A 15,031-nucleotide genomic window follows, 5' to 3' on the forward strand; every position below is an offset into this window, starting at 1 on the left:
TGTCACAATTATAGCTTCTGAGGCTTAAAAGATATTGACTGTAGCAGACCAACAATTTTATATATAACTGTCTCTTGGTGCGTCGATTTATAAACTTTCAGGCGACGTTCTAGAAAGTTCAACTGGCAACAATACTAGCAATAACTAGTATTTTACATACTCATGTCGTACATTGTTGATTCTTACACTCGAGAATCTTCTAGAAATTAGAGAATAGGCGAACTTGCGCAATACACGTTTAACAATATCCGTTACATGCATTCACTGAAACAAACGTAGATATTAAAATAAATATAGAACAGTAAATCCGTTGCAACTCCCTTTTTAAAGAATTAAAGATTGTCTGACGCCAATTTTTAACTAAAATATTATATGTGAATATATATACATATAATTGCTAGCAATACATTCAGTACAGTACATTGTCAAAGAACCATGCAATTTAAAAATCATGGCAGTACATAACACAATCACAAAAAATAATCTAATGATCATAAAATTACATCGCATGTGAAAGTGCTTAAACACAAATATTATCTTTTTGGCTTAACATAATCAATAACTACAGGACTGAGATGTTCTTCAAAAGCTGGGATAGATTTAAAAGGAGCAACAACAATTTTCTGGTTAGGTTTTCTAATTAGTTGACATGTATGACAAGTTTTACATAACTGGGTAACATCTTGCCTAATTTTTGGCAGAAAGAAGTATCTCGTAATTTTGTCACGCTTCTTGTTGAGAAAGCTAGGTGACTTCCCATGGTGAGTTCATGGGTAGCTTTCAATATTTCGGAATGATATGCCCAGTCCTCTGAAGCTGGAATATTTGGTGGTCTCCATTTTCTGATGAGCACGATATTTTTGAAAACAAAAAGCAAAACATTTGCGACTTTCTTCAGTTCATCTTTTGGGTGTAGGCCCGGCATGGCCAGGTGGTTATATTGCTCGACTTGTAACCTGAAGATTGCAGATTCAAATCCCCGTCACACCAAATATACTCTTTCTTTCAGCTGTGGTGACGTTATATAGTCAAGGTCAATCCTACTATTTGTTGTTAGAGAGTAGCCCAAGAGGTAGCGGTAAGTGGTGATGACTACCTGCCCTTCCTCTAGTCTTACACTGCTAAATGAGGGACGGCTATCGCAGATAATTCTCGTGTAGCTTTGCGCGAAATGCAAAACAAACAAAGAAACTTTTGTGAGTGCATATTTAAAATAGTGATAAGATCTGCAGATCCTTTTCTTGATCATTGATCAGTTTGCTTCCAGCAAGCGGAACTTCACCAACTGAACCAGACCTTTCACGTTCTCATTGTTACTCATCAAAGTTTTGTCAGTAGGACAATCATTCACAAGATCTATATCATACCCAAAAGAAATATCTGACAAATTTATAATGTTGTCCATGAACATGCATCTAACATCTCTTTTTGGCTTTACTTCTCAGCCTGAGCTTGAACCACAGCACACGACGGAAACACGTCCGGATTCTCCTCAACAACAACATCATCCGTAGATGAAACAGTGATCAGCTCACCAACTATCTTGGGTTTAGCAACAAGTTTCCCCCCTCGAAATCGTTTCCCAACAATAATGATGAAACCCATAATTAGCAGAGTAAGTCTTATTACAACCACAACTGGTCCCAAAACTAGAAACATTAACAAAGCCACCCTCAATACCCTAAGAAATAACAAGCTCACCAGTAGCAGAACTCGAATCTACAGGCAATGAACCTTCTAACAACAATGACTGAGTCGCCCAGCATCATGTAAAATACGTATGGATATGGGATTAACAATGCCATACATCAAAGACACAGAACCAACAGACACAAAAGATCTAAGACAAGACATAATTGTCTTAGTTTGTTGAAACTGTTGCTAATATGCATAGAATTACATCATCGGTCAAAACAAACCCTTTTTTTTCGTGGACGAATTCCATATAAATTTGATTATCTTGATTGCGACAACCTCGAAACTTTTCGCGAAAAGCCTTTGGTACTAAGTCATTTCAGCCTAATCTTTCTCTGCTTCGATACGGGCTTGTTCCGTCTCGAGACTTTATTTTCTCTCTCCTCTTCGATACGAGCTTATTGAAGTTCTATTTTTTGAGTGTTAGCTAGATTTTTAACTTATCATTATCGTTCAATTCTGATTGGTTAGTTGAAACACTATAATATTCCTCCAGTGCTTTCTCAGACAACAAATAATCATTGATTAATATTTCAATAATACGCTTTTTAGTTCATTTTTTCTCATTGACGTTTTTTGCCTCCAATTTTAAGATTTTGGTAATTTCGAGCAATTCACTTTTGTTATATTTTTCTAGTTGTTTGAGGGAGGGTGATTTTAAAAAATCTTGACAATCAAACATGATCAAATCTTGTTGGCGCCGATAAATATAAATTGAAATACGATTTGACTTTTAATCTAGAATGAATTTCGTTTCTGATTCAGATCTTGGACACAAGCCCTTAATATATTATATCACATATTATGATCCATCTCGGATGAGTCTCCGATTGATTCTGTTCTGTACCATACGGATTAAGATTTCAAGTAGCCGGAAATTTAAATTTAAAAATTAATTGAATGCCAATATATATATTAAATTTATAATATTTGTCAACAAATTAATGAACACTATTTTCTTTCTTAACACAAAGATATTTTAATATACAAACAATAATACAATCTATAATAATGATTATTATAAATTATATTTATATACAAGAGTTTTACAAACTTGCAAACAACGCTGGGACTTACATCTGGTCTGGAACTGAATGTTTTATCGACGTTTACATTTATACTCTTCTTTTGACGGCTAACTAGCTTGAAGTACAGCTAAGTTTTCACCAATGATAATATCTAATATTCTTGTTTAAATAGTAACGTCGGAAGTTAATTCACTGAAGTAAAATGGTGTGTAATGTTCGAAATCTATAAATGCTCCTGGTCCAATATTGTACTTTTCTATCAATAAGCGTTTATTACAATTATAGCTTCTGAGCTTTAGAATATCTGGACTATAGCTAACCAACAATATTCTATAACTGTTTCTTCGCATCTCGCGATACCTAACTTTTATATTCGTTAGATAAGGTTCTAGAAAGTTCAGTTCGCAATAGTACTTGCAATCACTAGTATTTTACACGCATCGTATATTGTTAATTCTTACGTTTGAGAATATTCTACAAATTTAGAGAACAGGCGGGATTTGCGCAAGAAACATTAAACAATATATGCTACATGCATCAAACTGAAATAACCGCAGATATTAAAATAAATATATAACAGTAAATCTGTTACAAGGTGTTTGATTGGTATCTTATGCTGTGCAATGGGCTTAACCCAATTAGGTGTAACTTTACACTCACTGAGATACCCCGTATGTTCATCATATTTCTTGGTAGCTCTATGTTAGTAGTGTAGGCAGGTCACTTAACTGTTTTATTACTTTAGGTAGTCAGCACTGCCTTTATATCTTATAAAATCTGTATATTTAAATACAAAATACCATCCACCTCCACATACACACACACACAACTATTTCTTATGCAAAACATGAGTTTTCCCCACTGTTATTTGAAGTACGACTTGACATTATCCATTTCTTTACATTTCAGAAATACAGGAACCCTTTTGGAAATGAAAGGGCCGAAAATAGTGAACAATAACGAATTTTATTGCAATGTATTAATATTTTGATCATGATATACACAGTTATGCTAGACTTTATGTTACACACACACATATACATACATATATCAGTATTCAGCTTCAAGATATAAAGAGTAAAACTAAACCCAGGAGATTACGATTCTTCTCTTAAACTACCATAAGGAGCCAACCTCTAATAAAGAATAAAACTGCTTTAACTGAAACTTAACCTGTCTTTACCAAGTCTCCTTCCTTTCGTCCTTTATTTTCAGAATATAACACAAAAAGAGAGAATAAGTTAAGAGAACTTCACCAATCTTCATATGATAAAACTTTCAAAATCATCCTAAACAGCCCACCTCAGAGCACTTCCAAATAAGTCAATACCATTTTTAGTTGAAGATACCAAAGCTTCTAACAGCATATTCTAAATAAACTATTTTAAATGTGATCAATAAAAATATGATACATCCCAAAATTATGAGATATCTATTTTGACCAAAAATTAAGCAAAATGTTTCTCAGTTTTATAAAGCTTGTCATATATGTCAACTGATTAGAAAACCTAACCAGAAAATTCCCGTTGCTCCTTTGAAACCTATCCCAGCTTTCGAAGAATACTCAGTCAGATGATTATTGATTCTGTTAAGCCAAAAAGATAACATTTGTGTTTAAACACTTTCACGTGCATGTAATTTTATGATCATTAGGTTATTTGTTTTGATTGTGCTACATATATTCTCATAGTTTTTGAAATTGTATAATTCTTTGACAGTGTATTGTACTAAGTGTTTTGTTATCAATATATATATAAACAAATGTATATATATATATATATATATATATATATATACACACACACACACATATGATATTTTAATTAAAATTGTCTAACGCTAATTTTTAATTCTCTAAGTAGGGAAGTGTAACAGATGCATTGTTTACATTTGTTTTAGTTTCATGCATGTAACGTATGTCGTTAAATGTGTATTGCGCAAGTCCTGCTTATTCTCTAAATCTGTAGAAGATTCTCAAGTGCAAGAATCAACAATGTATATTTCACGAAAGCACTAGCGTATCATAAAATATTGTCGAGTTTTTGAGAATCTCGCCTGATGAATATAAAAGATAGCTTTCACAAGACACAGGGAGACAGTAATAGAATATTTTTGGACAGCTGCAGTCAGGATACTATAAAGCTATGAGGCTGTAATTGTGATAAACGCTTATTAATAAGAAATCTATGATCTTTGACCAGGAACATTTATAGATTTCAAACATTACAAACCACGTAACTTTAATGAATTAACTTTGGACGTTAGCATTTGTACGAGTACATTAGATATTGTCGTCGGTGGAAACTTATGTATGCTTCAAGTTAGCTAGTCATCAAGAGAAGTGTGGAGGTGTATCAACAAAGAATTAATTCGCTTTCTGTAAACGTCAATAAAGGATTCAGTTCCAGACCAGTTATAAGTCTCGGTATTATTTGTAAGTTTCTAAGACTCTTGTATAGAAACTATTATTTGTAATAACTATTTATAATAACCTTTATTATAAATGGAGTGAGGATTTCAGAAACGGGGATATACTTTGTGCTTAAACAGATAGCAACGCAAAGGAATATAATGAACTGGGAGCACAAGGACCATCCAGAAAGATGCCACCAACAAGTCTTACTCCAGCTATACTAAGCAAAGCACGTAATCTTGTAACATGTGAGAATCTTCAAACACAAAGGTCGGTGTCAAAAGCAGTTCACGTGTTTTAAGTAACAAATACGCATCCTAATCAAGGATCCCCATTTGAAAAAACAGAATAAGTCACGTGCACACAAGGTACTCTCATAACATATCCAGAAAAAGTAGATCAACTGTATAAAACCTCTATAAACCTACCTAGCCAGATAAAACTTACAGAACGTGGTGAACATTCGACAATTCATATGTATATCTTAATATATCTAACAAGTGTGAGGGCTTATAACGTTGAAAATTGGGTTGCAATACCCAAGGTGTGAAAAGCTCAGATAGCTCTCACTGTGTATCTTTGTGCTTAAAAATAAAACAATTATTTTAAAGTTATTTACTTTTACCTATTTTTTCTTATTATTAATCAACACTTTTTCTTATTTCTGTTCTCATTCAGTATTTTTTCTCATTTTTGTCGCATTCTTTATCTTTCCTTTCTAGCAGCTAAGTTCTTACCTTTGCTTCACCTTCTATGTTTTAAAATTGAACGTTTTCGTTCTAGTGCACAAATAAAACTTATTATATATCAAGTATGTTTGTCTTTAGCAATCAGTTCAGGAAGGTATATCTGTTTGTCTTTAGCAATCAGTTCAGGAAGGTATATCTGTTTGTCGTCAGTTGAGTATTGTTGTTAGTTACTAAGGAAGGTATATCTGTTCGTTTAGCAATCAGTTCAGGAAGGTATATCTGTTCGGCACCATCTTTTAGCATTACTGATCGCATAACATCTCGCTTATAACTGGTAAATGAATAATAGGCGTACAATAAAAAGCTATCTTTAGTTGAATGTGAGAATAAAAGGATGTCATTTGTATCAGTCTAAGAAAAATATGATTTTCTTCATTAACAGATGCTTTTACTTATTATACGATTTATTGTGTACGAGGTAATGCTACAAGGATTTAAAAATTGCAAAAAATTAAGTATGATGAAGGGATGCCAAAGCCAAAACGTATAAAAATACTAAATAGTGCATAGTTTTGATAATTAAGAAGCTGGTTTTTAAACTGAGATATCCATAGCATGCACACAGGTCCGTCAGTTCCATAAATACTTGAACTTTTTGATACCTTGAGTATTAATTTAGATTATTATTTATTGATTTTTTTTCATTTTCACTGAAATTGTTTGACAGATATTATGTTTGTCCAATGAAGTCATAAATTGCCGTTACATAAGAACAATTTGTGATGCTTTCTAGCAACCAGATATACAATCGTTATTCATGAAACGAGGAAATAACATATGCTTATAAGCTGAATTAACTGTTAAATGGTTTTACATTTTATTATTTCCTTACAAAAATACATGTGGTAGAAAAACAAAGTAATACTACTGATATACAAGCAGTGAGATATTCGATAATGGCAATTAGGTGCACAAATAAGGCTGTAAGTCAACATCAGTAGTTATTTGTATTTGTAAGTATCATAAAGTAAGAGACTTAATGCAACAGACATTCGTTTTTAGGCCAATCCCTACATACCAAGCAGTACCATGATTAGTGATTCAAAGTAAATTATCTATGTTCTATCTTTTATATAGGAGGTAACGTTAACAAATATCAGTCCAAGGTTGAAACTTCGATAGTTTATGTGTGATCTAGAAGCAAGGAGAACGTATTACAGACATTTTTCCACTTAGTTATTACGAATCAAGATAAATTAAATCATATAGGTAAAGTATACTCATATACTTTTTAAATGTAAACTATGTATTCTTAAAATTTATTGGTTGAATCAAACTTTACCAGCCAATAGTTCACAAACAATATGTACAAAAACTAACCTTCTATATGAATGCTTCTTAAATTTTATTTATAAACACAGATCCAAAAGATCTATTTATAGCCTCTCTAATCATATAGAAAAGATGAAAACCTAAGGGCAAAACATTCAACTATTTAATGATAACGAAGCACTTATCACTTACAGGATAAATTAAGTGGAAAGACATTTTAACGGGTTTTCTGTTATACGCTTATTCTAATACCTGTATTTGTTTCAGTTTTATATATATTTAGAAATGCATTTAATGTATATTGTTAAATGTGTATTGTGAAAACCCCACCTGTTCTCTAAATTTGCCGAAGATTCTCGCGCGTAAGAATCAACAACGTACGATCTGTGTATGCAAAATACTAGTGATTGTCAGTATTATTGCCAGCTGAATTTTCGATAATCTCTCCTAATGAGTATAAAAGGTTGCCATCGCAACACGCGGGTAGTTGGTTTAATATTGTTTCTCTGCTACAATCAATATACTATAAACTTCAGAAGCTATAATTGTGATTATCGCTTACTAATCGGAAAACTACAGATATTTCACCAGGAACGTTTATGGATTTCGAACATTATAAACAATTCAACTTCAGATAATTAACTTCAGACATTAGTGTTTCTAAGAGAACATTATATATCTTCCTCAGTGAAAAGTGAGCTTATTAATTGCGTGAGGCCAGTCAAGAATAGAGGTTGTTAGCTTTCTTGTCAAGAGAAGTGTATCTGTGAATCAACATTGAATTAATTCGTTTGCCGTGAACCGTTGATAAAAGATTCAGTTCCAGACCAGGTAGATAGAAGATTCATTGTTGTTTGTAAGTTTGTAAAACTCTTGTATATAAACCATTATTTATAATTATTTGTAATAACCTTTATTATAAATTGTATTGTTGTTTGTATATTAAAATATATTTGTATTAAGAAAGATAATTGTGTGTATCAATCTTGTTGGCAAATATCATAAATTTCATACACATTGACATTTAATTAACTTCTAAATTCAAATTCATATTTCCGGCTGTTTTAAATCTTAACACATATTGTACGTAACATTGTAAATAAGAGATACGTCCGAGATTAATCGCAATACGTAACAACCTTTAGTACAAAAGATGCTTTGGGCTGAATGGTCTGATAAAAAATTACATACCGATTAACTTATTTAGTAAAGGACGCCAGATGTAGCAAAACTTTTAACTGCTGGGTATCGCAGGCAAGTATTAAAATCCACAGCATCTAAACAAATGAAGAAATATGCACTAGGGACGCAGGGGTACGAACACTTTCTGTCGTAACTGTAATTATATAGACATTTATTACAGTTTATTAAAATTTATATATTCTTCTTGGCATTTTATGATTGTAGTTTGTTTACTATCTTTGATATTTATGTCCGTAATTACGGAAAGAGACAGGAAACAATAATTGCATGTTTGCTGAAATACCAACTACAACTTACAGTAGTATGCCTCATGCAAAGAAAGTCTCTGGAGCTCGAATTATAACAGCTATGGCTTCATAAAGGACAGGGGGAAAGTTAAAAACTTTCTGAGCCAATTTGAATAATATCTTTTTTTATTGTACACGTTATGTAACGGTCAGCTACAGTTCGGATATTAAAAACCTTGGAAGATATATCTGTGATTAACGCTTATTAATAAGAAAACTACAGCTATTTGATTAAGAATGTTTACAGATTTCGAATATTACAAACCATTTAACTTCAGTGAACTCAGTTCGGAACTTAGCATTTCTACAAAGCCATTGCATAACTTCAGCAGAAAACACTCACGTGTAAATAGAGCCAGCTGGTGGTATTCCCATTAAGTTAATTGAATCTATGTAAGAACATAAGATTAATTTGCGCTTCATGGACCTGGATCGTTGATAAAATATTCAGTTCCACAACAGATAGAGGACTGAATATTGTCTGTGAGTTGCAAAATTGGTATATAAACCAATATTTGTAATAACCGTTATTATAAACTGTATTATTATTTGTATATTAAAATATATTTATGTTAAGAAAGAAAACTTTGTGTATCAGTCTTGTTGGCAAATATCATAAATATTAATATTTAATTAACTTCTAAATTCAAATTTCCAGTTATCTGAAGTCGTAATACGTAATGTACGTAACAATAAATCAGAGACTCGTCCGTGATAAATCATAGAACGTAACAGCTAACATTAGTTAGATAACATAAATGGCTTTCAGAATGCAGAATACGTCTGAAGTGGTAGTAACTGTGAAGACAAGTAAGATAGTAGTATCAGACGTCTAAATAATGACGATTTGGTTTGTTTTTGAATTTCGCACAAAGCTACTCGAGGGCTATCTGCGTTAGCCGTCCATAGTTTAGCAGTGTAAGACTAGAGGGAAGGCAGCTAGTCATCACTACTCACCGCCAACTCTTGGGTTACTCTTTTACTTATGGATAGTGAGATTGAGTGTAATATTATAACACCCCCAAAGCTGAAAGGGCGAGTATGTTTAGTGTGATGAGAATTCGAACCCGCGACCCTCCGATTACGAGTCAAGTGCCTTAACCACGTAGTTAATTACAGCAGTTACACCTACCTCAGTAATCCTTTAGCAAGTTCAAATTTTAATAGTCCGTCCAAGGCCTGGCATGGAGTATTACGGAAACACGTGCCTATATTACATATACTATTGGGCTTCATTACAAAAACATGCACTCATTATTTGTACTGCTGGATTCGTTACGGAAACATTAATTCATATTACGTATACTGGCGTGCTTCATTATTTATTATTAACGTTTTAAGAATGCTGTTATACAAACATTTTGTTATTTGTCTTGCTGCATTCTTTTATTGACATCGTTTTATGAATAATATTACATAAACATTTATTTAACTGTTCTTATTGCTCGCCTTTTCAGCCGTGGGGGCGTTATAATATAACGGTCAATCCCACTATCCATTGATAAAAGAATAGCCCAAGAGTTGGCGGTGGGTGGTGATGACTAGCTGCCATCCCTTTAGTCTTACAGTTCTAAATTAGGGATGGCTAGCGCAGAGAGCCTTCATGTAGCTTTGTGCGAAATTCAAAATAAACCAAACCAAACCGTTCTTCCGAGTTTATCAAAAACACTAATGGCGTAAAACTTACGTTGAATCAAATTGTGATCTTATGCCACCTATCCACCTTAAACATTTTCACGAATTGTACATAGTCATGTGCTTAATATGAGAACTTGACATCTTTAGAAAATCTTTAGTAACTAAAAAATCATTGGGATTTAATTTTCAAAGTTTTAATGAAAAGCGAAATACAGAAGTTCAGTGGAAATTGGTTAAATGAGAGATAACCACTGACTTCATTACAACAATTCTAGATGTACTAACGTGTGTGAACTAATAGATTTATAAGACGTGTGAAAATACTTATTGATACATTTCATTCAGTTTGTTTGTTTTGAATTTCACACAAAGCTACATAAGGGCTATCTGTTCTAGCCGTCTCTAATTTAGCAATGTAAGACAATGGAAGGCAGCTAGTCATCACCACCCACCGCCAGCTCTTGGGATACTCTTTTACGAACGAATAGTGAGAGTAATATCATCGCATTATAACGCCCCCCATGGCTAAAAGGGCGAGTATATATGGTGTGATGGGGGTTCAAGCCCGCGACCGTCGGATTAGGAGTTGAGTGCCTTAACCACCTGGCCATTTCATTTAATCTTTCAAACTGCTGAAATATATTTCTACAATTATTTCATTAGTATAATCAAAGGTGAATTATATAAATAATAACATGAATTAACTTTGCGATTAAAAGTAATCTTGTTGTGTTATTAAATGCTTGTTTGTTGTTATTTTTTATTTAATGTATTAAACTGAATTTATTAAATATGCTTTTACTTTAATGCACGAACTGATGCTTTGTGCCAGCTTGCATTAAACTTAGCTTTGAACAAAATTATTTATCCTACTTGGAGTACATATATCTGTATCGGTTGGAATCTACTGGCACAATGTCTATCCACACAGAGTACTGTCCGTCTGGATGAAGTCCTGATATCTTCACTTTTAATGCCGGGAACAGCCGTCTATAATAAACAGTGAACTTCTACATAATTCAAAATTTAAACTCTTAAATCCTATTAGTTTTAAGGTCGGGAAAAAGAAGGTGTAGTAATATGATTATTAAATAAACACAATATGATCAAACAATTCATTGCTAGTTGAGTGAAACAACCGTACGAAGCAACTTTAAAGCTGACGCATTCCTTGAAAATGTGCGCTTCGGAAAAAAACTTTAAAATATCCTTTTACTGATAATTCTTTTCTTAATTTAATCAGTGTTAAGAGTAATTTTTAATTAAAATCAACATTAAACCTGAAAAGGTCTAGAAAAACTTGTACTCCCAAAACAAAGCGATCTTAAAACTTATCATGTGTTAAAAGTTCATTCTTTGATATAAAGCAGCTGAAAAATTGATAAATTCATAATCTAAGACCTTCGTTTCCTAGCATTTAGCATTTGTAAGGCTTAATTAGCCAACGTCTAGAAAACCTAGTATCTCATTTTCAAATTCAGGAACTTTTGCCACATTTAAAAACGTGGAGGCTGTTGTACAGTTCATGTTTAATAATTCCATTGAAACCAAATGTTACAGTGAGGTAAAAGGTTAAAGAATGTTCGAAAACTCCATGTGTAAGATGTTCTATAAAACAGTTGCTGGAATAGTAGATATAAGACATTTGGTAAAGTTAGCTAAACAAAGCATGCGTAGCGATGGACCTTACTTCTTACAAACACCACAGACAACGATTTTAAATAACGTAGTTCATCACAAATGGATAGATATTGTAATATACCAACCGCCCTGCTTTTGTTATGATCATTTCATTGCCTAACAGATGAAACTTCTTCCACAGATCTTGCCTGCACAACTCCACAGTGATGTGGGTGTCAAGAGTTGACCCTACGGTTGTTAGAACGCCAGTTCCGTACTTTCTACAGGTGGAATCAGTAAAGGGGTTTTCAGGCTTAATACAAAACTGAGGAAATTGGCGAAAACCTATAATACAAATAAATTCATTGACTTACCAAACAAGTGAGTAATGTTAATAGTTTATAAGCGTTTATAAGTTTAAGATTTATATATAATGTATTGAAAACCTATCACCTAACACACGGCTCGAATCTGGGTAACTTTTAATCCTTTGTTTGACTGTTATGCTTTATTAAAAAGTTGACTGATAAACAACCAAAACATTTAAGTTTTTATTTATACTGCTTAAAGTGTCTACGTTTATATGTAAGAATTTAAAATTTATATTCGGCGGAATTTCGATTAGATTCACATTCTAATGCTTCCTGGTTATATGTTACACTTCTTTATATAATCCCATAAATTAACTTTGGTGTGTTATCGATATTTTACAATAATATATCGAATTCAGTTTTATTCGTTTTTGATCAACCTGAAGGTTATAGTTTTTGTGATTCTTTTGGAGATTCATGCACCTTAAATTAAATTGCTGTTAGAAAGACCTATCCAATACTGAGTAAAATTTGATTATTATTTGTGAACGTATCTCAATTATTGATTTCATGTTTCTGAATGTGAGCCTTACCAGGTTTTGCTTTATTTTCCCATTTTCACCATTTTAAATATTTTTTTAAAACTTGTGTATCTGGTCATGAGTTACTTGCAATTATTAAATCAGCTTTTCGTTTAACATTAGTGGTGACCGGTGTTACTAATTTGATGTTAATTTAATTTTCATTTTAAATGTGGAATTAGAGTATACATTTAGAATAAAAGTGAACGAACTGCAGGCTTATAAAATGTGTGAAAATCTTAATTACTGACAAATTTCGTTTAAATTTTCATAATGTCAAAACATTTTGGCATAATTAATTATCTTATTATTTTAACCAAAGACGAATTTTATAATCAGTGACATGAATTTATACAATTCATAATTTATAAAAAGTATTGCATTTTCTAATTGTTAGCAAATCGTTACATTCAATGGCAAAATACATTTTGTACTTCAACCATGTGTATCATAAACTGGAATAGAAATGCTACATTTTCTTATTACTTGAACAGAGAATGTTAAACTATTGAGACAATACAATTTGAAGCTTTTATGTCACTGTGAGAAATTACTAAATTGTCATTAATTAAATTATTTCCAACCTCAAAAATGAGATTTTGCCTTACCCTAATAATACTTTTAGGTTGGTCGAAGCTATTTTCGAAAATGGAAAATGATCTCATAGTAATAAAAAATAAAAAGTTGAATAATAATATAGAGCCTAGAATAATTAGCTTGTTTCTTAAAAGAGACATTTTAGTTAGAAAAATATACAACGAATATACAGTCAATAGCTAGTAAGTTCAACATCAGTTTTAATAAGCTGGTGTATTTTATTCTTACTTAAAATATAGTGTATCACTATGACCAGTAATTATTACTTGTTACCTTACTGTATTTTACTCTCTAGCAGCAGACCAGTAGCATCTAGATGTTACCTTGTTAACTTTTAACATTTATATTAAACTATAGCGAAACAGATGAGAGTATTCACTCTTCAGCTAGCTGGAGTTCATAATTAGTAATAACTATAACAATACAAATACATAACACTAACCCAGTAGTTAGTTGGCGTTTATAATTAGTAATAACTATAACAATGCGAAGTATTCCAAATATAGTGTATACAAACTGGTATATCACTGGCCTATACCAAATATTGTATGTACACAATGGTTCAGCACTGACCTATTTCTTCAACGATCAGATCTTTCTCTGAAGACGTTTCCAAAGGTTTTTCTAAAGTGGTATTTTGAGCACATTTTCCTTCAGTAGCAGAATTCTTGTTTATTCTGGAAAAGTTTGTCGACTGATCATGAAGGAGAGCGTCAATAGAAAAAGCTTTTGCACGAGAGCTCAACTGTACAGTGGAATATTCAGCATAATTTTTAAGGGTCATATTCCGTTGTAGGTTTTTATTTTGTAATTCACACGTTCTAATTAATCAAACTCCTGCAAAGTCAACTGAACTAAAATGGAAAAAATACTCAGTTGAAACTATGGTTTATAAACATGACTGGTGAGATAAAGTATCGAAAAACAGTCAGCCAACGCTTATCTTACTTATCGTCAACAGTTTTAAGACTGATGAAGTGGGTGGCTCTTGTATGCGCTCGTGCAATGAGAAGGAGTGGTTAGCCCGTCTCTAACTCTGATTTTTAGGGGTCAACTAATATTTGTCTCTCAGAACGATAAATGGACTGTTCATCCAGGGTGCACACTAATTGGACATATGCGATCGGTTGACCACGCTATTTGAACACAGGAAATGAGAACATTTTCCAATTAACACCACCTTACAAATAAGGAAACGAAGAGTTCTGGAGTGCATGTAACAAAGTCTGACTGATGAAACATTAAATGTATATTAAACACATGTTTAAGTACGTTAGTGATAAGGACATATATGTAATAAATATTAATGATGACCAAATAAAGAAAATTTCATTATGTTTTATAATTGATCTTAGACGAGTCTCCGATTTATCATGTTACGTACACTGGGTATTAGGATTTCAAATAACTGGAAATTTAAATTTAGAAATTATTTAAACGTTAATGTGTATCACATTTATGATATTTTGCAACAACATTAATAAAGACAGTTTTATTTTTTAACAGAAATATATTTTAATATACAAAAAACAGTACAATTTATAATAACAGTTACCACAAATAATTATTTATATACACAAATTTTACAAACTCACAAACAACTTCAGTCTACTCTGTGTTCTGGAACTGAGTATTTT

General features: G+C 32.3%; 1 protein-coding gene across 3 annotated transcripts in view; it reads right to left on the bottom strand.

Moving 5' to 3' along the window:
• Positions 1-14,380, bottom strand: part of LOC143239131 (T-box transcription factor TBX20-like) — a 37,856-nt gene extending 23,476 nt beyond the window's left edge. For all 3 annotated transcript variants that reach the window (XR_013021027.1, XM_076479975.1, XM_076479974.1), the window contains exons 1-3: positions 13,968-14,380; positions 12,052-12,250; positions 11,159-11,275 (exon numbers count right to left, since the gene is read on the bottom strand). Coding sequence is in view for 2 of the 3 variants with exons in the window: in XM_076479975.1 (XP_076336090.1) it covers positions 11,159-11,275; positions 12,052-12,250; positions 13,968-14,178 (527 nt within the window). In the remaining variant the exon portion in view is untranslated. The remainder of the gene's footprint in view (positions 1-11,158; positions 11,276-12,051; positions 12,251-13,967) is intronic.
• Between the last annotated feature and the right edge of the window lie 651 nt (positions 14,381-15,031).

This window comes from Tachypleus tridentatus, chromosome 13 (assembly GCF_004210375.1).
Source record: "Tachypleus tridentatus isolate NWPU-2018 chromosome 13, ASM421037v1, whole genome shotgun sequence".
Lineage (NCBI taxonomy): Eukaryota > Metazoa > Arthropoda > Merostomata > Xiphosura > Limulidae > Tachypleus > Tachypleus tridentatus.